This window comes from Calonectris borealis, chromosome 4 (genome assembly GCF_964195595.1).
Source record: "Calonectris borealis chromosome 4, bCalBor7.hap1.2, whole genome shotgun sequence".
Taxonomy (NCBI): domain Eukaryota; kingdom Metazoa; phylum Chordata; class Aves; order Procellariiformes; family Procellariidae; genus Calonectris; species Calonectris borealis.
In genome coordinates, this window is record NC_134315.1 from 82,386,780 (window position 1) to 82,413,711 (window position 26,932).

A 26,932-nucleotide genomic window follows, 5' to 3' on the forward strand; every position below is an offset into this window, starting at 1 on the left:
AAGCTAAATAAGCAGCAGAGCTGATGAAGGGAAGCAGGAGGAACAAGCAGTTGGGAGCAGGATAGAGGTGGGCACAAAACAAGACATTCTGCTGCCCTATTAGCAGCTGCACACACACTGGCCCAGAAGCACTGCACAACTGCAGAAGAGCCTCAACTTCTTTACCCTTCAAACAAAGGCGAAACACACAATGTGAAAGAGAATTTTCTAGCCCCGACTTCATCTTTGTCAGCAGAGCAACTGGATAAATCCCGGTTCCTGAGAAGACCGACGGCCATACATTTGCCAGTTGCACGGGTACTGACTACTGCAGGTTTCAGCACTGCTGCCGTGCTTGCTCATGGACCTTGTATGCATAAAAACAGTAACGGAAGCCCAGAGTCAGCCGCTCCCCATGTCCCCCCCCTCAACATGGGACCTTTTCCTCCAACGCGAGGTGTCAGGCCTTGACCACGCGTGAAGGCACCCCTGCCAGCACCGCGACCCGTGGCAAAGTCACCAGCCGGGCTCGACGGGCTGCTGCGGCGGCAGAGCCTCAGAAAGACGGTGAGGGACAGGGGCGGTTAGAAAGCCTCAGGAAGGGGCCACACAAGTCGGGAGAAGTGGGCACCGGGAGGGAAGGATGCCCAGGAGGCGGGCACGGGGGTAGGATGAGGGCCGCTGCAGGCGAGACCACGGCACGGTGAAGGGGCACGAGTGGCGGTACTCGCGGGGGACACGCAGGGAGCGGCGCTGCCCTGACAAGACGGCTCCCGCCCGCCCTTCACCTGAGGAGCCCGACCAACCGCCCGGCACGCGCAACCCCCTCAGCTCAACGAACGCCGGCGCGTCCGGCGCATGCGCCCGGCGGCGGGATGGGGGGGGCAGCAGCGCCCCCTACCTGCGCCGCCACCAGCGCCGCCGCCGCCGCCGTGACCGGCTGCCCCCCGTCGCGCCCCGCTGACCTACCGCCGCGCCCGCAGGGGCTCGCCAAGCAACGTCACCGCAGGGACACCGGGCCGCACCGCCCGCGCCCGCCTCTCGCAGCCGGCCCTGCCCCCTTCCAGCCGCCCCGTCGTCGTCAATCCCGGCGCGACGCGCGGCCGCCGAAGCGAAAAAAGCCCCCGCGGCGCCGCCCGCGCATGCGCAGCGCAGCAACGGGTGCGCCGGGCTGCGTGCCCGTGATTTCCTTCTCGCGTCGGCGGGCTGTGACGTCACGCGGGCTGCGGCGGGAAATTTTGAACGCGGGGAGGGAGCGCGGCGGCAGCCATGATTCTCCGCGGTCGGCCGGGCCAGGTAGGTACGACCCGGGCGTATGTTGGGTTCTTCAGCCGGAGCGACAACCCCGGGGGTCGGGGGGCCGTTAACGGCGGCGGGGGTCCCCGAGGGGCGAGCTCCAGCGACGGGGATGCGCTTAGCGAAGCCCCGGGGGGAAGCGGCCATGGACCCAACACCGTGCTAAAGGAAATGTTTATGGTTGATGGGCTAAAAGGGCTTCCCGCGCCCCGCTCGGCTGCGCGGTGAAGCGGATTTAGCGGTTCTGTGTGAATGCGTGTTAGCAGCCTTCCTGTTCGTCCCTGTTCCCATGGCGTTCCGTACGGAATTCCGTGTAGTAAGTGCTCGCGTTCATCCAGCTGCTTTTAAGAGCTAAAGGAGTAATTCTGTGTCCTTTAAGGGTGTCCGTTTCTAAGGTTTCGCACCTTAGTGAACACCCGGGGACTGCCAAGAAGCTGGCAGCCGTAAGAAAGACCGTGAATCTCTCTCCCGTCTTAATATAAACTATTTCTGACTAATCCACAGTATAAAAGTAGCTGACAGCCTCATCGCTTGTGATCGTTTCCATTGCAGGGCTGTTAACGGATTGAATTAAGGTCGTAAGCGTAGCCCTCCCAACACGGATGCAAATCTTAGAAGTGATTAAATATTATAAGCCCGTCTGTACAGCACTAAGTCACAGCTTCTGGAGATGAGCGGCTTTTATAGTGGTTTGTTCCTGGTTTCATCATCCAAGGCTGTTTTACAAGTTATTGTGATCTAACTTTAAATACGTAAGGAGGTTTGACTTCATGGGTAACTGGTTTTGAGAGTCCGTTATCTTTAACATGAATTAAGCATGCATGACCAAGTCCAGAGTCAATAAACTTGAGAGAAAGTTATTCCGTTAATACCTTCTATGGTATTTTTTTGATGCAAGTGTTTAGGATAATGTGTTAATTCTGAATAGCAGTATAATCACTGGAGTTTTCAGAGTTGCCAGCCATTCATTTAAATGAATGAATTCCCCTGAAAGTTTGAAAATATGTTGGCATCTACACAAATGCCATTTTTTAACAGTAATCTTTCTGTTAGATTATTTTCAAGGTTTCTCTTTAAAATGTTCACATCAGCTATACCCCGCTGTTTTGACATTGTCTTGCATCTAGCTTGCTTCTTTTGAGTTAAAAAAAAAAGTGAACTGACATCTATCTTCTTTGTCAATACATCTCCTTCACAACTCTGGTGGATTCGGAACATTTCCCTGTCTCTCAGGCTGCCTGAAGATGTGAATATTAGTGAAATAAGCTGTTGGAAGACTGTTTTGCCAAAGCAATGGCTTCTCAAGAATTTACTGTAAGTGATTTTTAACACTGTGTAAATTAAGTGGAAATACATTAAAAGACACTGTAGCTGCTGTATTATTAAAATATTTTCTTACTTATTACTATTTCAACATTTTAAACAGGTATTATACACTCACCAAAAAATGAAAAAATCAAAAACGTGGCAAGATGGAATTCTGAGGATTAGAAGTGGCGGAAATAAGGTGAACAACTCAGATTGAATACCGTTGAATTTAGTATCATCTGCTACTGCTGGACTGTCAGTAGCTATCTAGTTGATCTGTGAAATAGAATTAGTTATTTAAAATTCTATTTTGTCATTACAGGCTGTCTTGTTTGATGATAAAGGACAATGTTTGGAGAGTATTTTTATAAAATCTCAGGTATATTTTGTTTGGAGTTTTTTTTAATGCTCGATTGTGGTTTGTGTTTCAGGAAGCATTTCAAACCTTTGTTTGGTAACTAAGGTAGTTCTTGTGGATATGCAAGTCTGCTGCAATGCAAATAATGGAAAGCAAAAACAGCTTCTATTTATTGATAAGTCTTATTGCTTTTCCAGAACCAATGTAGAGATTTTATGGAATTTTATTGCTTTTGGGTAAAAGCAGTCTATTACAGTGATATGTTAAATAAGCATAACTTGAAGCTAAGTGCTAATGCTTTCTAGTATATGTATATTTTAATCTAAGTATTTCTATGGCAGCTGTGATATACCGGGTGTAAATTTATGAAATCTTTACATATAAGTATTTAGAAGACTATATTTAGAAGACTGTTATTGTTTCTTGTATAACACTATATAATTCAGCTGAACAACTGCTGCTCTCTTTTTTAGGTGAATGTTGGAGATAATTTAGAAAGTGAACGATATCTGATCACAGTTGAAGCAATAAAATTGAATGAAAAACGTTTTGACGATCAGCCAAGGAAAGCAGAAACTCCAGCAGTGGATAGAAATGGGGTAAAACCTGGTGTTCTGCCTCCAAGACACCTGTCTGTCGGCTTGAAAAGGAAGTTTACAGTATGTCTTCATTTCAAGTTATGTCTGATATTAACATGCATTTTAAAACACAAAGGGCACATCTTTTAATGAATAGTCAATATATAGATCATGTCTTCCTGGTTTTTTGGAACTGTAAGCCAGAACGTGTTACCGGTAGCTGTTTTTCCCAGAGTTTACTAAATCTTTTTGGTTTAGCAGGATTGCTATTGCTAAGGCTGCAGTGAAAATAGCAAGGGCTTATTTCTACACACCTGTGGAATCGTCATGTGCTACTTGATCAGAATATATTTTATGGAGCGTGCCCTATTTTCAACATTTGATTATAAAATGTGAACTTGATTTCTGAGTAGAATTAATTTAGAATTTCTCTCTTAGGGTTTCCAAGGGCCACGCCAAGTTGAAAAGAAAATATCAACAATGGAAGATGGAGAAAAACCAACAATGTTGCCTTTATCTAAGCAGTGTCAGCGTACTTTTCCATCCAAGTTTTATATTACCTCTCCATTATTTTCTACGATTTGCAAGAAGGATGCAGAAACAAATCTATCTGCAGACTTTCGTGAAGATGCGTGTGTGGATAATGATAGAGAACACATGTCTGTCTCCTCTCTGCTTTCAGCTCCATTTCTTGACAGATGTGAGGAGACAGAGAAGCAAAACTCCGATCAGTCGGTTGTGAAGCCAGCATCTCCTCTAATTACTGGGCACGCCGTATCTAGTAGTCAGACAGCCGGTCACGGGACAGTGTCACACAACATCAGGAGCACAGCACAGATAATAGCTCTTTTGAAGTCCAAACCAACACAAGGATGCAGAGAGCAAACATCGTCTGAAGGCACAGAATGTCTTTCTAGGTTTCAGGCATCAGAAAAGGCAGATAGTTTATATAACAAAAAAGGCACAATCCCACCTGCTTTTTCAGGCAGCCCTGCCAAAAGACTCATTCAAAGTATTCAGCACCTGCCTTTTACGAAGGGAACTGTAAATGATAAAAAGGAATGGAATGCTGAAATGCTTCTAAATTCAGCTGAACAACCTTGTGATAAAGAAGTCACAGGACAGAGACGTGGCAAAAAAGCAAATAATTTAAGTCAAGATTTACAAGATCCCTGCAATACAAATAGTTGCTTCCTACCTGAATCCACCATAAGTAGAATAAGCGACAGCCAGTTTGTCCCATCCTCAGGTGACGTCTCCTGTTCAGCAAGTCCAATCACCTTTGAAAAAAATCTCTCCAGGTACACGGAGCATTCAGCGACTAACCGTCTTAAGGAGAGTTCATCTGGGAAGTTGCCAAGTGAGCTTCAGCCAACACAAAATTCAGAAAGAGCGCCTAGTGACCTGGAGCTCTCTGTGGACGTAACATTGACTGAAACTGGAATTGTAAAGGAGGAATTAAGTAGGTATGGCAAAGACTATGGTCCAGATGAACAGGTGATGGAGGTTAACTTTAATCTAATGGCGGCTTTTGATTTTAATGACACAGACAATGAAGACCTGTGTGAAAGAGATGTGAATAAGCTCGCGGAAGGAGACATGCTTTCACAAAGTCCAGATTGCTTCAAGGGAGAAGATACAGCAGAAAATACCGCGTTAAGACTGCATTCTTGCTGTGAATTAGTGACACACGGTAAAAACGAAGGAGTCAAACGTTCAACATTTGACGGAGAGAATGATGGAAATCACTGCACTGAGGGTATACCATCTCAGCTTTGTGACAACCATGTCGAAGATACAGGGAGAACTGCAGAAGACTCTGCAAAGCAGACCAGAATGGAAGTGGAACTTCTGGGTGATGGACACAACGTAAAAGACATTAATGAAAGTCAATTAAGTATTGAAGCCACAAACAATAAGAAGGATCTTGATGGCTGTGCGGCGCATACCGTTAACGGCATGTCACGGATAAAAAGCAAGCACTCTGATCTTTTGCCTGGTGACACAAATGTTAATGAATGTCACCCTAAAACCAGTACATTTGAGAAAACTGAAAGTATTTCATGTATTCCTACCAGCAGAATAATTTCTGCAATGGACGAAAGGACCGAAGAAGATGTTATACAGCTTGGACGCATGAAATCCCCAGATGTTCATTTAGAACACTTCTGGGGTACTAGGAGTGATGACATTAAATCAGGTAGTCCTTTGCTGGCTTTGTCACGAAAATCAGATCCTAGCTATGGCTCATTTCAGTACATTGCAGGAGACCATCAAAAGGTATTTGGTGTTTCACGTAAGGAAGATATTTTCATTTCCAGAAGTTCTACCTATCCTTTAGGGAAAGACCGTTCATCCTCAGAGGAAACCGCAATAGGTGAAACTGAGTTTGAAAATGCAGAGAGCATAAATGCCTTTCATGAAGCCTGCAAAGATGAAAGAATAGGAATGGATTGCCTGAAATGCACGGCAATGGCTGAAAATTCATCAGATCTTCCTGATTTGGTAAACAATATCGCTCTTCTAAGAGCTTTGACTCAACATAGCACAGCATTAGAAAGCTTACAAAAGATGGAGGAAAATAATAGCGTATTATATGAAGCAGAGACTTCTAAAGAAATATTTGAACCCCTTGTGGAAGATGAAGGTTAGGTCAGCTTCTATTTTAAAGTGAATTCTGTATGACTGTACCTATCTGACTCCTGCGCTCTTATCTCTTCTGCTGGACAGTTCGTATTCAGGAATCATACTTTTGGAGTGATCTGTTATGAAGGTTCCCTCCTGCAATTTTTAGTGTTTAAAGCAACAATGTGGGCTCCAAAGCTGTGTCTTTCTTCGCTTTAGTTCAGTTAAATCCTAACTGGGCAATTATTTGCATGGGTAAGGTTTGCAAGCCCAGATGTTTTCATGTCAAAAGAATACTATAACTGAAACTTATTATGCTTTTCCATCTCTTGTAGCTACAAAACAGTTTACAGAAGTGCCTTACTCAGAAAGTATACAGGCATCTTCCTGTTCATACTTTGATTCTTCTGGCCTTATGGTAACCAATTTTTGACTACGTATATCTATCTGTACAAGATAAATTCATTTTTCATCAGGCTTCTTGAATAAAATTCTTGGTTTATGAAACTATAGAGGCTTAGAGGCATCGACTAAGAAGCTGATAGTAAACTGAAGATGTCCTCTTGCAGACCTTATTGCCAATAACTGTTCAGGAGGTCTCATGTATGACAAGAAACTTAATGCAAGTTTTGATATTTAGTTATGTTTAACATCACATTAGTATGTCTGGTACTTCTCCTTCACTACCCCATCTTCTTTTACCATCTATTTTTTTTTTCTTTCACTATCTTTTTGAATGCATGGCTTTCCTAGGAATTTCAGCACTTGGCTTGAAATATACTGGCAAATCTGTTTGTGCTTGATGCTTCACATGGATTTTTGCCCAATGCTATTAATAGCCTTTTTCTTCCATTCCATCCAAAGTGAAAGAAAGATTTTAGATTAAATTCTTTCTTTTTCCTGTCCCATTTGAAAAGCAAACATAGTTTCTTATGCTATAATGGATTGTTCTGGCTTCCAAATAAGAAGTCTGTAATTTAAAATGCTTTCTCTTGTATAAATACAAGAGATTTATTAGCTTAACTTTTCACTTTAAATTGTTATCAAATTGTTAGACTAATTAGCTTTTGATACTTTTATATGCAGCCGAACTGTATGGACGACTTATTACAGAAAACAGAGGCATGTATTCTCCCTATAGCAGCGGCCCAAAGAGACCCTAGGACATCTGACTGCCACCCAAAGGTACAATTTCTGTGGAATCGAAGTATAATGAATAGTGTTTCTTAAATTTCAATTCATTTGCAATTACTATTTGCAATATATTACAGTAAGTCCTAATAAATATTTAACCAGTCTCATAATGGACCTCTCGTCACTTGTTAGTACATTTGTTTGTGGGAATTTTTCCACCGAGAGGTTTAAACTCAAATTTTTCAATACAAAAAGACGACTAAACATACTATATCAGAGTATCGATTTTCTGTTGACAGAGATTTGTGCAAAAACTTTATTGCTGCCGAGTTGCAGGAGTGCAAGAGAAAGAAAGAGAAAAGCATAGATTTTTTTTCTCTTCTGCAGTTTTCAACAGATTATTTTTGTTGTATGTATAAAAAGTACCTTTATTGACTGTAGATAGTTCCAGAACAGTACTTATTTTCAGTTAATGATAATTCCAATATGTCGCGTAGCCTGTTGCATTTCAAGGACACCAAGTAAAGGGATCAGCAGCTAGTGAGATAATGTTGAGAGCTTCTTGCTCACAGCTAGGATGGCAGCAGTACCCAGATAATAAGGAGTTTGCAGCTGAGAGACTTTTGTCACCTCTGTTTTCAAGCAATTATGTCCTTTCTGACTTAAGACAGGTAAAACAATTTTTTCAAAATTATTCTTGCTAACCTTAGTGCAAGAAAGTATCCTGTAAATGTAGGATAAAAGAGACTTCACTTTTAGAATACTACAATGATGTCAAAATCACTAAGAATTGAACGTAGTGCTTTGTGGTTAAAACTTTGCAGTTACTTTTATTCATCTTTGTCATAGGAGTATGCGTTTGCAAGATGTAACTTGTTTTTTTCTTCTCTGATCACTTTCACTTTGAAAAATATAATGTGTGATATTAAACAGAGAGATTGCTTCTACAGAAAAGTGGCAGAGGGCTTTTACAATGATTGTTTCCTGGTGTTAGCAGTATAATAGTCACCTTAACTGGATTTGAAATTTGGTATATAATTGTTAGAGAGTTCCAAAGCAAGGATTAAAACTTTCTTTCTTGGATTATGATTCTGTTCTTCCTGGATGCAAAGAAACATGGCATGTAATGTTAAATAAAATATTTTTTTCTAATGCAGTATATATTTCAGTATTTAAAATAATGGAAGAAAATTGATATTTCATTTTTTACTTCCAGAATGGGCTAGAGATGCTGAAGAATTATATCTAGAAATAAGATTTAGAAATAAAGTGTTTAGAAATAAGATTGACACAAAGATAATATTTATATAGAGAATAAACAGGTTAATTTCTAACAAGCTTCTGCTTATGCTTTTTTGGTGAAGTCTCCAGGCTCAAGAAGTCTTCATGAGGATGATACCAACTTTATCAGAGAAGAGAATTTTCAAAAGAAGTCTAACATTATTAAAGAGTCAAGAATAGATCAGGCCCGTAAGTGAAAGTAAAAGAATGGCAGCAGTTGGCCTCAGAACAATTATTCTGCATGACTTCTGTCCTTCGCGTATTTTTCCTAGCATTGGCACTGAATATGTATTCTGAAGTTCCACCATGGACAATGTCAAGCTCACCTTCACGTTCTGATTTGAGACAAACGCAGTGGACTTCATGGGAACCTGACAAGGTGTGAATTGACTTGTCTCCTCTAGATCGTTTTGGCTTTATTTCCTGTGTGTTCATGGTAGCAATTTTGTATTTTTGAAACTGTTTTATCTCAACTCTGAGAGACATTTCAATTGTTTAGAATGATGAGAGAGAGAATAGTGACAAAAGAATGATGGTTTTTTTAATCAAGGTTTTTTTCCAGTCATTCACTTGACATGTTAATTCTTCATCTGTAGATGATTTCATCAGTAGAACTGACTTCCTCACTGGATCCAGACTCTACAATTTCTCTAGCTTCAGGAAGTGAGGGAACTATTGCAGACATCCAGGAGCCCCTGATACACAGGATCTTGCCAAGTGAACCAGAACTTTCAGAAATTTTTTTCAGTAAGGAATTATATTTATAATTGCACTTTACAATATTTTTGCTAGAAAATCTTTGGGGATTTTTGAAGCTCAGTGAGTTGCGCTATAAAAGACAGTTACCCTGGGTGCTGAAATACACTGAGATACGTCTGGGTAACTACAGAGTTCGATTTGTGTTTGTCACACGTTTTTCATAGTGTTACTTTTTTTAAGCACAATTTCAAACAGTGTTTTCCAAATCAGCTGAATTAGCCTTGAATTCCATGCTCCCCGCCCACCCCAATCATATTCTCTTGAAAGAGAGTTCAGAAGAGTGATTTAATTTTATAAAGAAAAATCAGCTTCTAGTTTGGGGGGAAAAAAGGCTGTGAGCTAAGCTTCTAATTCATACTAATGTTTTCATTTATTTACCTGCTTTTAGTTTTCTTCCGTATTCAGCTGTCCTCTGATCCACTTCCAGTTGACACCTATCAGTGACTGTCATTCGCTATTAATAGTGAACATAGTCAAAAGGATGCTTATTTATCTACATTGGTTAATATTAATTTACCCAGTGGCTGATCCTTTCGGGAAAAGGAGCAAATGTTAAGCTGTTTGTTTTCCAGTTGGCAGCTGTCACTGACCTACCAAGAATATCAGATTAATGACCTCCAAGACACAATAATGTTTAAATCATTCCTACCGAACATTTTCTTTTATACAAACAGAGTGCCTACAGAAATGTGTTCTGAATATAGGGATTTAAGTATTAAAAGAATCACAGTTGAAATCACTCACGCCATATGGAAATTTAGTGTGGTGCTGCACAGGCATGACACAAAGAGCTTGCCAATTAGAAGACAGGGTGTAAAAGGAAGATCTTAGAATTCTTTCCTTATCTTAGTTTCTTGTACATCTGAAGTTAACGTGCCATCCGTAAGTGCTACAAGTTGCTTGTAAGATGTATTTGCCCTACAGCACGGGAGAAACCCAGCTATCCAGAGGAATGCAACCTCTCAAGATTCAAACCCACAATTAAACCACGAACTCCATTTGTCACTCTTCCTGCCACTGAGAAGATTCCTGACGCAGTTTATCCAACGGAGAGCGAGGAGGCCCAGCAATCTGTCGGGTCTTCAGTAGTCAATTTATACAACGAGTCAGCGGTATTTCCTATTAGGGCTTTTGGCCCCGAGGACAGAAATTATGAAACCTCTGTGTTTGGAGAGTATACGGAAGACAGACAAAGGCAATCCGTACAACCAGTGTTCCCTAACGTGACTTCACAATACAGACAAAGCAAGTGGCTAAAATATCAAAACAGCGCTCCGTGTGACTTGATAACTCAAAACAGCGACGATAGGGAAGTGACTGATGACATCTGTGCTGAGAACGTCCTTGGAATGCCGCTGGGTGACACAGGAGAGAGCAGCGCTGTGAATAAAAGCGCTCCCGGCTCTGCACCTCTGCTGACAGCGAAGAGCACGCTTGGTAAATGCTGTGCAAATGCCAGCAACCAAGATTTGATTTCAGAGAGGAAGTTACTTTCTCTGCACTTAAGTCTGACACCTTTGGCTGAAGCGACACAAAAGGTGTTAAGTCATCTGAGCTGCCATACGGTAACAGGAGACGGCCAGGTGTGTAACTGCTCAAGCAAATACAGTTATAAGTGACAGAAACACATTTTTCTGGGCAAAGTAACTGCATTTATCTCGTTTCCTGCAAGATATTATCGGTACGATTGGATGAAATGTTTCTCCATACGTAGTGACACAAAAGAGTCTCAGCTTCTAATGTATTTTTTTAAGCGCTGTGACTAATCCTTTGTAAAGGTAATTCCTTGGCGCGCACAGTGCCAGATTTAGATTTTTAATCTGAATGTTGATGGCAGGAGGATGAAATAAAAGCTGTTGGGCTGTTCTGTCATCTAGAACTGGCAAGAACGTGTTTTCAAAAAGAGTTTTTCTTAATTGTGAAATCAGCATCATTTTAATGAATACCCGTATCTTGCTTCAAACCATAGACTCTGATTTTAAAATATTTTAAATTTCTTCAGTTTTAATTGTGGTAAAGTAAGTTATGACATTGAATAAGCATCTAAACAATTAGCACAGCTGTTTGTGACCAGTAGACTGTCTTAAACAAATGGAGTAAATTGGAAAAAAACCAAAACCAACCAAAAGACAAGTTTTGAAAGTTGTCAAAAGGCTGTGTTTGAGAGTTAATGAAAATTTAGATTTTTCGCTTTTTTTTCTTTTGACGCAAACTTAGTACGCTGTGTTTCCTCTTCCTTTAAAACTGTACAGTAAAATACTCATGTGAAAGAGGTGTGGAAATAACTAGTATATTTCATATACACACTGGTATACACATTGTATGTGTTTTTACATATATATAAAAATGGGGTTTGCGTGCTCCTTCCCCATGTCTAGGGCTGAAAACATGATTCTGAATTACATCGTTTACTCTAAAGCCTTTGAAAGTATTACCTGTGTTATTATAAATGCAGGCTGTTTGTCAAGGGGTCCATTTTAACTTCATGGTGCATCCTAAATGGCAGTCCAAGCTCTATGCTGTAGCTGCAGGTGTACTTAATTTTACTCCTATTGGCAGTCCTATGGAGTACATGCTCCTGTACTTACAGTTAACAAAGTCTGCAAACATTTCTGGTGAAAGGGATTTGTATTTTGCTTTCAGAAAACTGATTCTTCATTGACAGTCTTCATGTTGAAACTTCTGGTTGCAGAATGTAGGCCCTGCATTTTTTCTATTTAGTTGTACTTATTAATGAAAGCACAATATATAAAAGCAAAAAAGGAGAAAGAGAAGAAAAATTGTAGGTTTTGGCATGTTTTTACAGTAGCCATTTATCAAAATTTGTTTCATTTGAGGTTTTGCAAGTTTTAATGGTTCATTTTTCTGTTTTTTAGGACATAATGATTTCTGAGTTGTCTTTTCCTAATGTGGATAAAGTAAAATACGCTAATCTTCCTAAAAGAAAGATTTTCATACCAACTGTGTTTCAGTCTCACGTTCACTACAAACGGATTTTTAAGGCTGCTCTGACAGGTATGTCTACACCATGCTATGTAAAGTGCCGTCATTTTTAAACAGTCTATTTCTGAAGCTCCATAGAGCAGGATGAGAGGGAGAGAGATCATCAACATCCTCTGTTGGAACAACTGTGTGCATTTGGTTTTAGAGATATATACTGAAATACATTCAGTCTATACCCAAAATTGCCAAGACAGACCAAAAGACCAGTACACCTCTGTTCAACTATGTAACCTTGTGCCTGTTTACCAGTCTTTAGATTCCTATCTAAGCTTGTGGGGTTTTTGTTTGTTTGGTTTTTTTTTAACAGTTATTTAGTATTTGGATCATTTGGAGTCATATACTTAAATGTGATTTGACTGAAAGTAAGGCAGTTGGAAGAAATTAATTGCATGTGCAATATGTGAATTTTGCAGGTCACATGGTTTCTTTTAGGACTCAGATTAAATATTTTGATTTAGATTTTGCATTGAAAGTTTCAAATGAAAATGCATTTGTTTGAACGTTGTGTACTTGTGTAACCATTTTAAGGCTGTACTAATTATTCTTTTATTCTCCTTTCTGTGTCAAGAGCAATTAAACATAATGCTATTTGAGTTGTCACAAAGATTACACAATGCTCTTTCAAAAGTGGATATATCATTTTACTCTTCATTGAAAGATGGGCAAAGTGAGAGCAAAGAAAGCTGCGTTCCACTCTGCAATCACATGCATCCTGCTAAGCTTGTTATGGTTAAAAAAGAAGGTCAAAACAAGGTGCTGTTTATTCCTTGTTTGTTTACAGTTTTGGGTGTTTGTTTGGCATATAGACCATATTGTGTGAACAATTACAGGGCAATTCTGTATGATTTCCAGGTTGAAGTGATGTGTTACAGAGATCACTTTTAAGATCAGTTGTAGTATCCACTCGTGTCCAGAATTGTTGATGTAATAGTTTTCTCCATACAGAAACACCTTTTATATATGTAGCGAGGAAGACCTGAATTTATAATTTTCTAGGTTATATGGGATTTCTGTATGGTGTGATTACACATACTGGCTTCAGAAGGTGAGAGTTCTGGGAACACACTTGTGTTTTTCAGCCAAACACAGTGAAAACACAGGTGTTTATCTGATTATTTCTATAGCAGCGTTGCTTTACTTTTTTTAATGTGCTAATAGTCTTTTTTTTTTTTTTCTCCCCCCTCCCTTCCTAGGGTCGTTTGTTCTATGCCTGTGATGCCCCAAAAGCTGAGCAGTGTTCGTTTTTCAAGTGGATAGAAGATGTGAAGCCTGCACAGATAAAATCCAGACCTAGTGTAGTGCTTCATGATATTAAAAGTATTGGGACGTACCTCAGAAGTCAAAAGATTTCTCTCTATGAGGGATGCCAGCTTTTGGTGAGGTATTCTGAAACGCTATGCCCTTTTCACAAGTGCTGTGTGAATTGCAGGATTTATAAATATTCCAGTAGCTCTGGATTTCAGTAGCATTTAACAGACACTTTCACTAACTATGTTTAAAGAGGCTACAGTTCTGTGTAGAAATGTAAAAGCCAAATTAGTGAAAGAATAATATTCACAGCAATGGCATTTCAGGCCGGCACTCTTTTCAGCAAGAACCAAAACTGCTTACCAGCAACTCGATCAATTGCTTAATGAAATCCCTTATGACTGTTGCATTTGAATTACTGTTCCTTTAATCTTTCATAGGAGAATTTGATTTATTCTCTTAGTGATTGTAATTTTCATGTTAGAAGTTGTATCGAAGGCTATTCTGTGCTGCTTAACTGTAGGGGAAACAATTTAATTATGGCTGAATACAAGAGAAGTATTTTGCAGTCAAGATAAACGTATTTAAAACTTGGTAACGTACGATGATGAACAACCACCAAGATCTGCACTGGATAATTTGGTCCAATCTGTGGAGCTTTCTTATTTTTGATGATGAATCCAAAATGTGCCAATTGTTTACATACTTTTTCTTAAAATTACAATTTAACAGGAGAGCCTTTGAAATTCAAACACAGCGATGTAGTAAGTTCAAGAAATTTATGAATACACCTGCCAGATTTGATGGTGATTCCAAAACCAAATTATACCTCAAACTAAGCAGAAAGGAGCATTACTCTCTCTACAGCAAAGGTAAGCAAATCTTAAGCATCAGAAGAATTGTCCATGTGATGTTGTGCCTTTTTCAAGTTTTAATTTGTAATCTAAAGAGAAAAACTGGATCCTATTTTTAAACTCCTAACAACCCTGATAATTCAATTCTCATTCTAGAAGGGCAACGACATATCTCACTAATCCATCTTTTCTTGTGAATGTTCAACTACCTTAGAAAAATATAAATTCCATGTCCTTGGGTTTGGAGTGTATTAAATCTGTGCATCGTGAAGTTTCAGGAAAGCCCAGTGTTAAAATAGATTATATTTAAGGAAAACTTGATGTACAAATTGGTGTTTCGGTAGTTGTTGCGTATCTCTTCTAATTTACTGAAATGTCATAAAGTTGGAGGACATTCAGTGATTTGATCCAGATAGTCTCAATAGTTCATTTCACTTCAGTAATTTTGGGATTGACACCCGTATCTTCATAGTTTATTCACTTTGTTGTTGAAAATGATACAAAGGAAATTAGGCAGAAAGAAACGTGTCTGTGCACACTTTATGTACAGACTGAAATGTTCTAACAAATCAGGGTTTTGTAACTTTAAATTCTGAAGCTCCCCATGGGCAAAACTTTTTCTTGTCTATGACAATTTTTGATCATTTTTGTTACAGGCAAATATATATGCACCGTTGCTGCTCCTAACTTCGAAATCTCCCTTGCTGTGCTCTGCAATATGTGGTATAGAAATAGCGTAGTGAGCTTTAGTCCCATCAGGTGTGCCAAATAAAACAGAACATTTGCAGGCTCCAGTATGAGTTGGTTTTGAAAGGGAAGGGAAAATGTACATTTATTTCAGTACTTGCTATTCTTTGGCAAAAGTGTGGTTAACTAGATTTGTAGTATACTTCAGCGATTTGTTCCAAATACTCTCAAAATTGATAATACTTCAGATTTGTCCGAAGTCAAATGCTGCTAAGTGCACTAGGAGAGAACTTACACTTACCATCAATTTCAGACAGTAAGTACTAGAAGAATTATTTATTCATTCTTTTAGAACTGAACTAACACTTATTTAGGACTTCATAATACCCTCTATTTTCACGTTAGCCGTGGTTTCATTTGCAGCATAGCAAATGCTGAGCTATTTTGTCTAGCTTCCTTTTCGTTAAAAGACAGCAGTAGAAGAAGCTTATGAGAACTCTGTATTGTTTTGACAGATGATATTTGGGTTGTTTCGAAGACTCTGAACTTTGATCTTCTTGATACTTTCATTGCAAGTAGTGCTTTCTTTGGACCATCCTCCAACAATGAAGTAGAATTACTACCACTGAAAGGCTACTGTCCCTCAAACTGGCAATCAAATAGTGAGTTCTACACCAAATAATTCAGAATTGTGGGAAATGACTATTGAGGGAAAAATTTGGCCGGCAATGAAGGATGAGATTAGAATTTCTCAAATCTAATACATGATTTTATTCACAGTATTTTTTTCTTTTTGTCTTTGAATATGTGATTTGAATACAGTGCTTAATGTAATTAAGCCTGCAAAGTAGCTGCTAAGAAATTCTAAATGGGTGATGAAGAATGAAGATAATATAAGTAATGTAGTAAATAATATAATATAGAATGCAAATTGACTGTCAGAGTGTAGGTAACAGGAACCTGGAATACTGTGTTCAGCTCTGGGGCCCCCAACAAAAGAAGGACATGGACCTGTTGGAGCGAGTCCAGGGAGGGCCACGAAGATGATCAGAGGGCTGGAGTGCCCCTCCTATGAAGACAGGCTGAGAGAGTTGGGGTTCTTCAGCCTGGAGAAGAGAAGGCTCCGAGGAGACCTTACAGCAGCCTTCCAGTACCTGAAGGGATCCTACAGGAAAGCTGGAGAGGGGCATGTAGTGATAAGATGAGGGGTAACGGCTTTGAACTGAAAGAGGGTAGATGGAGATTAGATATAATGAAGAAATTCTTCACTACAAGGGTGGTGAGATATTGGAACAGGCTGCCCAGAGAAGGTGTGGATGCCCCATCCCTGGAAGTGTTCAAGGCCAGGTTGGATGGGGCTTTGAGCAACCTGGTCTAGTGGAAGGTGTCCTTGGCCATGGCAGGGGAGTTGGAACGAAATGATCTTTAAGGTCCCTTCCAACCCAAACCGTTCTATCATTCTATGAATATGTTGTTACTGTCCGTGAAAAACAAACAAACAGAAACCCCAAACAACTCACTACGAAAAAGTTATATTTATATAAAAAGCCGTGCATTAAATCTGTGAGTTAGCTGTCCCGGCGTTCCTTTCTGTGCCTTTGTTGCTACAGTCTAGAATGACTAAAAAATTGGTGTTTTAAAATTCAGAAAAAACAAAACCGTCTAGTTATAGTTATTTTCATCTTTGTATTTTAAAAAGAAAATATTACTAAACGTAGCACTGATGGTTTTTAATGAACTGCTGACCTTTTTATTCTTTAGCAAGCTGTTCCTAACTAAGTCGCAGCCATCCTTTTTTTTTGGTTTTAACTTTTTTGTTTGGGGTTTTTTGTAATATTTTGTCATCAGTGTTTTGGAAACAGTAAGGTTAGTGGGCCTTAAGTGCAGAGAGAGGCCGTGTGTAAGGATTTTTATCTAAGCTTCCTTCCCAGAAGGTTCCTAATGTTGGAATCACAAAATACTTCAAAGTAACACACCTTGAAAAGAAGGGCTAATAGGTCTCTCCTCATCTATAATATTCAGTCAGACATGGTAATTGGGTTAATTTGGTTTCTGTTACAGGAGGCTAATTACTTTTTTGGCATTTTGTAATTCATTTATCTAGCTGATTTGAAATTTTGGCCAATTTCATTTTTTCCTAATTTTATTTTTCTGTGGCGTTTTCAGTGTTTGTTCATGCCTTGCTGGTTTGTAATGCTAGCGGTGAGCTTACATCTTTAAGAAATATGGAGGAGCACTTCAATCCATCTACGTTACCACTAATACCGTACCTACTAAAAACGTAAGTTACTGTTTCAGTGATACTGTGAACATAAAATATTTCAATAGGTACAGAAAAAAAAACAACAATTAATTGCCCTACTAAAAAGTGGACGAGAAAAACTAAAATGAGAAAAACTGTGCAAGGGACGAACTGTTGACAAGGCAATTTTCATTTATGTGGAAACGAAAATGTATCGGTTGCTTAACTCTAACTCGATTGTAAGTTTTTTTTGTAATACTGATAGTACAGTCACTGACTGATCTGCATCAAGTTAATGTATATGCTTCGTAGGGGTTCAGTGGAACTGTTTTTCCTTCCTAATATTTAGAGTCACTTGACATAAAACGTAAAAATAAAATATTTTCTTGGAGAATCGGAGTGATGTAGGGATATTTCCAAGACTGCTTACGATTCACTGTACAAAACAAGTAATTAAATGAACCCTGCTACCTCTGACTACATTCTTCTACCACTCTTAATTCTGTCAGTCTCGCGGCCTTAGAGTAAGTCAGATTGAAAGCGTTAACATACAGCAAGAATGATAAAACCCCAAAGCCCGTTTCATATGATCCAGCTTTCGCCCAGGGAAGTAGTAAGGGGCAGGAATATACAGCCCAGGTGTATGTCAGGGTGCAGGGGGCAGCAACTTTTAATTATGACAGCTGTTAATCATAAAGCCTCAGCATTTCAATGTCAGGTGAATAAGAGCATCAGAACCATGAGATACAAATTATACATATGCAGTATTATACCGCAACTTTTGACCATTGTATTTTTCTTAGGAGTTTTGATTCTGAAAACGCTACTATTAGAGTCAACAAAAGAAAATTTATTCCACCTGCCGTCAGCCTGAAACGTACGATGGTGTATGGGCCTGTCAGCACTGAAGTGGCAATGGGACTAGCTAAAAAAATGATCCAAACGTTCTCGTTGAACCCAGATCAAGCTACATCACTGATGCGGATAGCTCAGATGATGACCTCATGTGAAAATATCAAACCAGTGGAAGAACATCGGAATTTCCCTATCACAATCATACGTGGTATATAGCAAATAATTGTAAAAATTCCTGCTATTGTATCTTTGAAAAAATGCTACTTAATACGTAATACAAGTGTTGATGAAATATCCCCAAATTCTCTCAGTGATGAAACAGTAGACTTGTTTCCTTAATCATATGTTTACAATTCCAGGCAGACTTAAAGGGAGATTCTTACATCTAGGTAAATGTTGACTTATTTTAAATGTAGCACAAGAGGTGAGCTTGAATAAACTGCCTCTGTGTATGGAATATTCTTTTAAACTCTTTGATAACGATGTTGTCCTCACCTACTTCGTGCATTTCCTGAAAATTGATTTCTTGGATGAGGCCCCTCTGATAATGACCTTGACATTAAAACATCCATTCTATCAGCACAGAGTTTTTGAACCTTGAATTTGCATTCTGCCTCTTGCAGGATTTTGCACAAGTATAGAGTTCTTTCCTAGCAAGATCTATACACAAAATGAGAGTTGTTTGGTGTCTTCTGCTTATTTCTTTTCATATTAAAAACGCTTTTTGTCATGTATCAGGTTTGCTAAATTACCGTGTAAAATTTTTTCTATTACACATTACTCCTTGCTGTTTTATACTTCCTTCTATCTTTGCTTTATCCCTTTTCAACATGTACAAAAAGGATAGTAACATCTTAGTTCAAAGACTTTTTTTTTTTAAATCAGTATAGAAAAGCAGTTGCCATAAACATAAGTTTTCAGATCCTGTCAAAGTAAATACGTTGACAATAATGACACCCTTAGTACAGATACCACTAGACTGAAATTGCCTGAGCTTTTGTTAGGCTGTCAGGCATATTAATCTAGGTAAAATTATTAGTCATTCCAAAATAATCATCTCTCAAACTCCTTATTCGGTACCTGAGGACATGGTATGAGAGATGTGCATGCAGATACTTGTATTTATATTCTTTTAATGTATGATGAGACTCCTTAGCAAGTAATGCATGTATTTAACCAGAAAATTTAGGAAAAATACCTTCGCTTCCCCTCCTCTGTAGTTTTTTCTAAACTTATCGCAGGCAGTAAATGCATAAAAGTGTAAGGCAACTGGTTGCCCCTAGAAACTTAGAGCTGCTGAAGCAAGCACGTGCAATGTTTTTACAGGAAATCACAGCATAATATTTCATAAGATAAACTTAAGTTATAACAATTGATTAAAACTGCACTTTCTAGAAAATTTTGATTTGTAACTTTGGCTTTTTCTTCCAAAATACCAGGTGTTTTTGGAGCAGGGAAGAGCTATCTGCTGTCTGTTGTGATCTTGTTCCTAGTACAACTCTTTGAAAGCAGTGAAACCACGGAGGGTCCAAGGCCAGCTCCATGGAAACTCCTCATTGCTTCTTCCACTAACGTTGCTGTTGACAGGATACTGCTGGGGTAGGTTACTGAGATTTTTAGACTGTTGTTCCAAAAACAATAAGGCACTTAAATGGTAAAGATAATTGTGTTCGTATTCCAGTATAACACTTCAAAAAGATTGCATTCTTTCCCTAGAAAGGGTCACACACGGGCTTTAGTTTCACCCTTGCTCCTTTGCACAGCATGCATATGCTAAAAGACTGTAAGGCTGGCTGCACAAATTTAAATGAGATTAATATTGGGCTCTACTCATCAAATTTACTATAAAAATCCATCATGACAGAAAGTAGTATTGCTTTAGGAAGTAGTAGTAGGGACAGGGGAAGGAGGGATGGAGAGAGAGGGAGAGGCTGAGAAAGTCAGACTTGGGAAGCTTCAGCATGAAGCTAATACGAAATAAAACTTGTGGTTTGGAAGGATAAAAGAAGGAAGAGAAAGTACAAATGGAAGACCATTTATGAGAGGAGAATCATTAAAGGCGTTAAGCATTTTTGAGACAAATCATGATGAGGTAATTTACTTAGATTTACTTGAATTGTGGCCCGAGTTACTTCATTTGGTTCATCACAGAAGCTTGTGTTCTTCAGTGTTCTGATGTGTGTGTGTTAGCCTTTTTAGAACCACTTTTAAATTTTTCCAAATTTCTTTTTGCATTTCTGTAATGCGTATCGTCTCTTTTTCTTTGAAGTCTACTCGATCTTGGATTTGAGGATTTTATCAGAGTGGGAAGTATTAGGAAAATCACCAAAGCAATTCTTCCCCATAGGTAAGAATCTTAATCTTTGAGCGATCTGAAGCGATTTTAAGATTCATGATAGTATGCATGCTGCAAAATTACTGTTTGGAAGTAATTCAAATGTGATTGTAAGATGCCTATCTCAGGGTTCCCTCCCACCCCCAGTGGAGAAATTTTACTTTGATTTGGGAATGTCATTTGTTCCTGAATAGAGCTAATGCTTTTAAATGGGAAGTAGTAGAAGAGAACAAAATAATGGCAGTTACAGATTCGGGAGTCGACACAAGGAGGAAAAGCAAAACAGACAGACTTGAAATAGATATGTACTGCTGTAGTGATAAGAACTAGGAGGAAGTAGTCATAAATTTAACGTTCAGAGAATTAATGGTAACAACTCATGAATTCTGTACTAGTTACCCAAGTTATCTTTGCTATAGTCTTCTGGGGTTTGTCCTTTAACTACTTAAAAGTAAGCAATCTACATAGTACTTTCAACACAATTTGAGAGAACCAAGTGAAGTTCAAAATGAATAAAGATTAAATTTCCGTTCCTTGGTGTCAGTAGCATGCCAAGGGTATAAAATGGTAGACGATTGAAAAGCTTCTCCTCAGTTCTACTCCACTCTGAAATCAGCTGTGTGCTTGGAGAAGTCATTTACTACACGCATGTGTCTGGTTGGGGTGGTAGGGTCTGAGCTGGTGGATATAAAGGTCTGTTTTAAAACAGGTGTTATACTACTCTATCTCAGCTGGATTCGGGATAGGTTAGTACCTTGTTGTAAAGTACCGTTATGTTTAAAGTACGATTATTTTTCTATATCGGGTGTTCACCGAACACTGAAAGCACTGTTATTTTCAATCATTGTAACGCACGTTATAAAATCTTTTTGAAGTTTACATGCTGGCTCAGGAAACGAAAATGAGCAGTTAAAAGAGCTGCTTGCTCTCATGAAAGAAGATTTAACTCCAGTTGAAAAAGTATACGTAAAGAAGAGTATTGAGCAACATAAACTGGGGACCAATAAAACTATACTGCAACAGGTACAGTCAAAGTGGCGGGATGGGAAAGTGGGGATTTGCTATGTCTAATCCACAAGGCCCAGCAAATGGAAACTGGGAATCTCCTCTCACACCTGCCACGCTCCTAGTTTTGAAAAATGAAATGAATGTTAGGACTAGGACAGGTTTGATTCCACGGGTATAGCTTAGTGTCTTACGTGCGTATGACTTCTTTGAGTTGAACTTGCAGTTGCTGTTTAGGGATATATTATGAGACAGAAACCCTTTTTGAACTTTAGCGCAATCTGATTTAACATGACCAGTCGAGCTTACAAAGTGGGGAGAGAAAAATTTCTGAGCGCAGCTAGTCTGCACTCTCATCCTGAAACTAAAATTTATATAGTCGTAAAGGTAAAAGATAACGACTGAGCTAAATCTATCCTAGAGTTGAGTATCAGCTGCCAAGAGGATTTCAAGTAACTCTTCGTCAAGGTACTACCTTTTAAGATTACTACTTTCTGTAGAAAAATCTTCTCAATTTCTGGTCTTTCCAGTTATTTGCCTTTTCTCCTCAGTCCTAGATTGTAAAAATCCCAGCTTGCCATAAAGCAATTGTAGCAAAGCAGATCTGAGCAATTTGTTTCTTGTGCTTATTCCTAGTGGTCAGTGCTGCCACTTTTCCTGCTGGGGCTCAGAAGGTTTTGGAGGATTGTGTAATCTGAACTCTCTTTGTGCTAGACCAGATCTGGTCTTGAAATACATGAATCTGTGAACAGATATAAACACCCCAAGCATAAGAAATGGTAACCTTGGCTCCATCTCCGTGCATACACAGTGCCTTTTACTGCAAGTTAGAATATAATTTTTTGAGACCCAGCGAGTATGACGCAGCATGCAGTAGAACTGCTAAACGTGAATTAGGTGTATTCTACTGCCGAAGCTATAGTTAGGTACTGCACAGACATTAACTGCAACGATCTTAACTTTTTGTCTACCCATTTTCCCCTAACTAATAACAAAGGTAAAAGTGGTTGGAGTGACCTGTGCTGCCTGCCCGTTCCCTTGTCTGAATACTCTTAAGTTTCCCGTAGTGATGCTGGATGAGTGCAGTCAGATGACCGAACCTGCGTCTCTCCTTCCTATTGCAAGGTACAGCCTTCCTTTTGTCTTTCAGCAGAGAAATAACTTGTAGTTAGCAGTGACGCAACCTCAAATAATTGCCAACCTTGCACGTCTTCTTAAGAACATGAACTCCGAGGTCTCACCTTGGAGTAGAGTAGAGCAAGAAGAGTAATTCTAAATTAAGGCCTGCTCTTAGGTGCCTTCCTTGAGTTACCATGTTATTTTAACTGTGGAAAGAGCGTGATGGAGAAGCGAGCCTGATGGAAAGCAATCTGTGATATATAAACACAGCACAGGCTTTTGTTACGAATAGTTTGACATCCTTTTTAGAACTTTTTTCCTTGTTGTTTAACATTCTTATTTAGGTTTCAGTGTGAAAAGCTAGTCCTTGTTGGAGACCCTAAGCAATTACCGCCAACTATTCAAGGGTCTGAGAGTGTTCATGAAAAGGGATTGGAGCAGACCCTCTTTGACCGGCTTTGCTTAATGGTATGTACTACTAATCACAATCTTTAGAAAAGATGGAGGGTGAAATTGTAGGTCCACTGAAGTCACTAAAAGAGTTCTGGTTTAGATGTCAGAGGATCAGTGTTTCAGCCTGTTTTTTAATTAGGCTGATTCCATTCTAGTGCATTTCTCTATAAATGTTACTTTCACAGTGCACGGAAATTTGTAAGCGTAACAAATGTGAAACAAGAATGGATTGAAAACAAATGACAGTTCTGCCTTCTCATTTTTTTGTGCAGTTTTCAATCCAGGTAGAAGAATCAGGGGCTACAGTATTTGTTCTAACTTTTGTTGAAGTGAATGCATGAAGGTTAAGCCAGCTTACTGCAGGAATTGTTTCCACTTATTTCTTGTTTGACCTAGCTGGCATTGCAAAATATTTAGTAATTCTTCTTCCTAGTCACACTTCCTGTATCATCATTCTTTAGGGACATAAAACAATACTTCTTCGGACACAGTACCGATGTCACCCTGCTATTAGTGCCATAGCCAACGAGCTGTTCTATGAAGGAAATCTGATAGATGGTGTTTCCGAGAAAGACAGAAGTCCTTTATTGGATTGGCTCCCAACACTATGTTTTTATAGTGTTAATGGGGTAGAGCAAGTAAGTTTTTAAACATTTCTTATATAAAAAGTCAATATTACATTTTTTTCCTCCATTGTGTTTCTTTTTGCGTTCTGCTGTTTGTGAGAGCTAGATTGGAAATCTTCTTCCCTATTTCCAGATCGAAAGAGACAACAGCTTTTATAACATGGCAGAAGTTCACTTTACAGTCAAGCTCATCCAGGCTCTGATTGCAAGTGGAATAGAAGGATCTGCGATTGGTGTGATTACTCTTTATAAATCACAGATGTGTAAGGTTTGTATCATCAATAAAACAGTTTTCTTAAATGTATTTGTTTATTCTAAACATAGGCTCCGTTTCATTTCAGAAGTGAGAAACAAACGCTGGATAGATAAACTAGAGTTTACCATAACTTCTCTTTCTCATTTAAAAAAAAAAAAAACACTCTATATTTTTTCCTCTAAAATTAGTCAAAATCTTCTAATTCAAACACATGATTAAAAAAAAAAAGTCTTTCTGTTTTTGCTCCACATGCACGCTCAGAAAATTGGCAAATTAATTGGACATAATATTCATAAATCAGTTCGGGGCTGTTAAAAACTGGTATGTGTGACAAGGACAGGTAACAGAGGCATCTGCTTAGCAAGGTTGGAGCTGAACCTCACCCGGTCATCCAAGGCCTGACATGGCTGCTGGGATGAGGAAGCGGAAGCACCGCTTGCCACACTGAAATGCACTGGTGTTTCGTCAAATCCAGGTTCACTGCGTAGTATTTCCCTGTCATTAGCTGAGGTTTTACTGCCATTGCACTCTCCAGTTTCTTAGTTCGCATCTTCTGTAGGCTCAGACTTGCTGAGTCTGTTTGCGCAAGGCAAGTGACTGACTGCGAGTAGCGTAACTCATCACCGTCCACATCCATTTGTCGACAGATTCAGAATTGGCTTAGTGGCGTACACTCTGAGGCTTTTGAAGTTAAAACTGTCCAGGTGTCCACTGTAGACGCATTCCAAGGAGCTGAGAAGGAGATCATTGTTTTGTCGTGTGTAAGAACAAGACAAATTGGGTTCATAGACTCGGAAAAGAGAATGAACGTTGCACTAACGAGAGCAAAGAGGCATTTGTTGATTGTTGGAAATCTGGCCTGTTTAAGTAGGAACAGACTGTGGGGGAGAGTAATTCATCACTGCAAAGGTAATATTTTCTTTTCCTGTATTTTTGAAACCATGCAGCTCTTCTTCTTTACTTAAACTATGTATAATACACTTCATCTATTATAGTGTGCGTATATATGCTATACACACCGTGTAATATATAAAGTATATGGTATGCATACTATATAAAACAGAATATTTATTACATCTAAAATATAGTATATTGCAGGAAAATGCAAGTATTGGCAAGTGTGCAAGTTGCGTGTTTGCAGTTCTATCTGCAAACTGTTTTTATACTTGAAGGGTATTTGTTATCCAGTAATGGGACTTTTTCTTCTTTTGATGCTATCGGATAGCTACACAAAGAGCACACTGTGAACCCCATTACTGATTTTTCTAGTCCTCTCCTCGTTTGCTTTTACGTAGCTCATGGGTTTTGGGAGATGAATTTTGAGCTACTAGAAAGAAACCAATGCTATTAGAGATCAGCTAACTCTACCAAGTAATTCCTGATTGCTTTGTTTACACGTCACTGTCTTGTGAATACATGTGTTTGTTTTATTGGACCACAGAGGGAAATAGAGTTTTTGAAAATCAGTTTTTAATAGTTTCTACATATTTGCTGTGACGTTTACTGCAACTGAGTATTTACGTACTTCAAAGCTAATCCTGCCTAAAAAAACCCAACCCAAACCAAAACACCTTATGGTGCCTGTCTCCACCCCTTGCAACTTTTCCAGAAGGTGTTTAAAATGCCTGAACAAAGCCCTCAGTTGGGTGTCTCTCTCCTCTCAGCGGTACGCACACTTGGGAAAGACGGGCCATAGCTTCTCCCTTCGTTGGCACTTGAATTAGTCCCCATGGAAATGGGACAGTCGGTATCTCAAAGCATTAGTTATATTTCATCAGAAATTCCTCCATGGTGATTTTCTTTGAACTAGACCAGCAAAAGATGGTGAAATAGTGTCCAAACCTCTAAAGTACATTCCATAAACTCCGGCTGAATCCCACTCCCCAGAACCCCCCGAGGCACATCCCCTTTAGGAGGGGGTAGGGCCTTACCTCAGCAGATGCTACAAAGGGATGCTCAGTCCCTAAAGCGACAGATCACGGCAAGAACAGGTGCCAAGAGAGGAATTGTTTTACTCACCTACTTGGCTGACATCATAGGAAGCATCTCGTTAATGGTTGAACTCTGAAAAACAATTTTCAAAGTAGAAATATTATAGCCATGTGATAGGCTTGGGGAAATAGATGTTCGCATCACCACAGACTAATTACATGATGGATGCTGTAAAGAGAGATGTAATTATCCTGTTTATTGCTGCTTTTAGGATGGGAAAATGGATTACAACATGTAAGCCAGTGTGAGCAGCAGCTAAATGACATTCTTAAGTGTTATTTGGAGAAACGGAAGGAAGAGGAACAGAATAAGAAAAAGGAAAAATAATATGTGCGCCTAGTTTATGAAGAAAATATGAATTGAGTGTCTACAAAACTGATCAGAATGATTGCACATCTGATTTTTATATTCAATGTGGAAGATTTTTGTCTGTATCTCAGTGCACTGACACTTCTGTTTTTGACCCCTTGTTTGTATGACTAAAAATGAATAAAGTGACTTTACCTGCTTGATAACTGAAGTCCTTTTATGCTTACAAAATACCTAATTGTATTATTAGTGTTTCATTATTCTTCAGATTAGATATACACGTAACACTGTATCTTAGAACAATTCTGTCATCTCGCATGTTTACAAATGGGTCACATTTAGGAAGGAGCATGGCTAAAATAATAAAAAGGATAAATAAAACAGAGAGTGCTTTCTCCAAAGAAATATTACATGTCCCTGGTCTATTAAATCTTTGGATGTCAACAAAACAAAAGGAGAAGGGTTTGACCTATATCTAGATTGTTTATAGGTTTTAGGATAAGATCACTCAGCTGTGTTTCGAAACTACACAAAAGCTGAAGGATTTGGGTTTGGAAAAAGAGTGCTGTTGTGTCAGGAACTTTCGGACAAGAAAAGTTCATCATCTTTACCACGGCAAAAGTTTGTCCT

General features: G+C 39.2%; 2 protein-coding genes across 5 annotated transcripts in view; one reads left to right on the forward strand and one right to left on the reverse strand.

Annotated features, from left to right (window-relative positions):
- Positions 1–26,932, reverse strand: part of LARP7 (La ribonucleoprotein 7, transcriptional regulator) — a 64,731-nt gene that overhangs the window by 30,518 nt on the left and 7,281 nt on the right. The window contains exon 1 of one of the 4 annotated variants that reach the window (XR_012673637.1): positions 945–1,031. The gene's annotated coding sequence lies outside the window, so the exon portion shown is untranslated. Of the gene's footprint in view, positions 1–944; positions 1,114–26,020; positions 26,066–26,932 lie in introns of those variants that run through there. The other 3 variants (XM_075150306.1, XM_075150305.1, XM_075150307.1) reach the window with 3 other exon arrangements.
- Positions 2,516–26,558, forward strand: ZGRF1 (zinc finger GRF-type containing 1). Its single transcript, XM_075150320.1, has 28 exons — positions 2,516–2,589; positions 2,702–2,782; positions 2,906–2,962; positions 3,415–3,600; positions 3,958–6,166; positions 6,480–6,562; positions 7,231–7,329; positions 7,776–7,949; positions 8,643–8,748; positions 8,832–8,938; positions 9,156–9,306; positions 10,243–10,901; positions 12,195–12,333; positions 12,890–13,074; positions 13,515–13,702; positions 14,302–14,441; positions 15,626–15,772; positions 17,277–17,391; positions 18,156–18,415; positions 19,647–19,806; positions 20,477–20,554; positions 21,418–21,565; positions 22,545–22,672; positions 23,011–23,134; positions 23,581–23,757; positions 23,879–24,013; positions 24,649–24,910; positions 26,205–26,558. The coding sequence occupies exons 1-28, from the start codon at positions 2,569–2,571 to the stop codon at positions 26,318–26,320; spliced, it is 6,435 nt and encodes a 2,144-aa protein (XP_075006421.1). The 5' UTR covers positions 2,516–2,568; the 3' UTR covers positions 26,321–26,558.

Excerpts from the sequence above, each read along its gene's own strand:
- ZGRF1 (XM_075150320.1), top strand. The coding sequence starts at position 2,569 with ATGGCTTCTCAAGAATTTACT. Across the intron at positions 9,307-10,242 it reads ACTTTCAGAAATTTTTTTCA|CACGGGAGAAACCCAGCTAT; the intron begins GTAAGGAATTAT and ends TTTGCCCTACAG. Across the intron at positions 12,334-12,889 it reads TTTTAAGGCTGCTCTGACAG|AGCAATTAAACATAATGCTA; the intron begins GTATGTCTACAC and ends TTCTGTGTCAAG.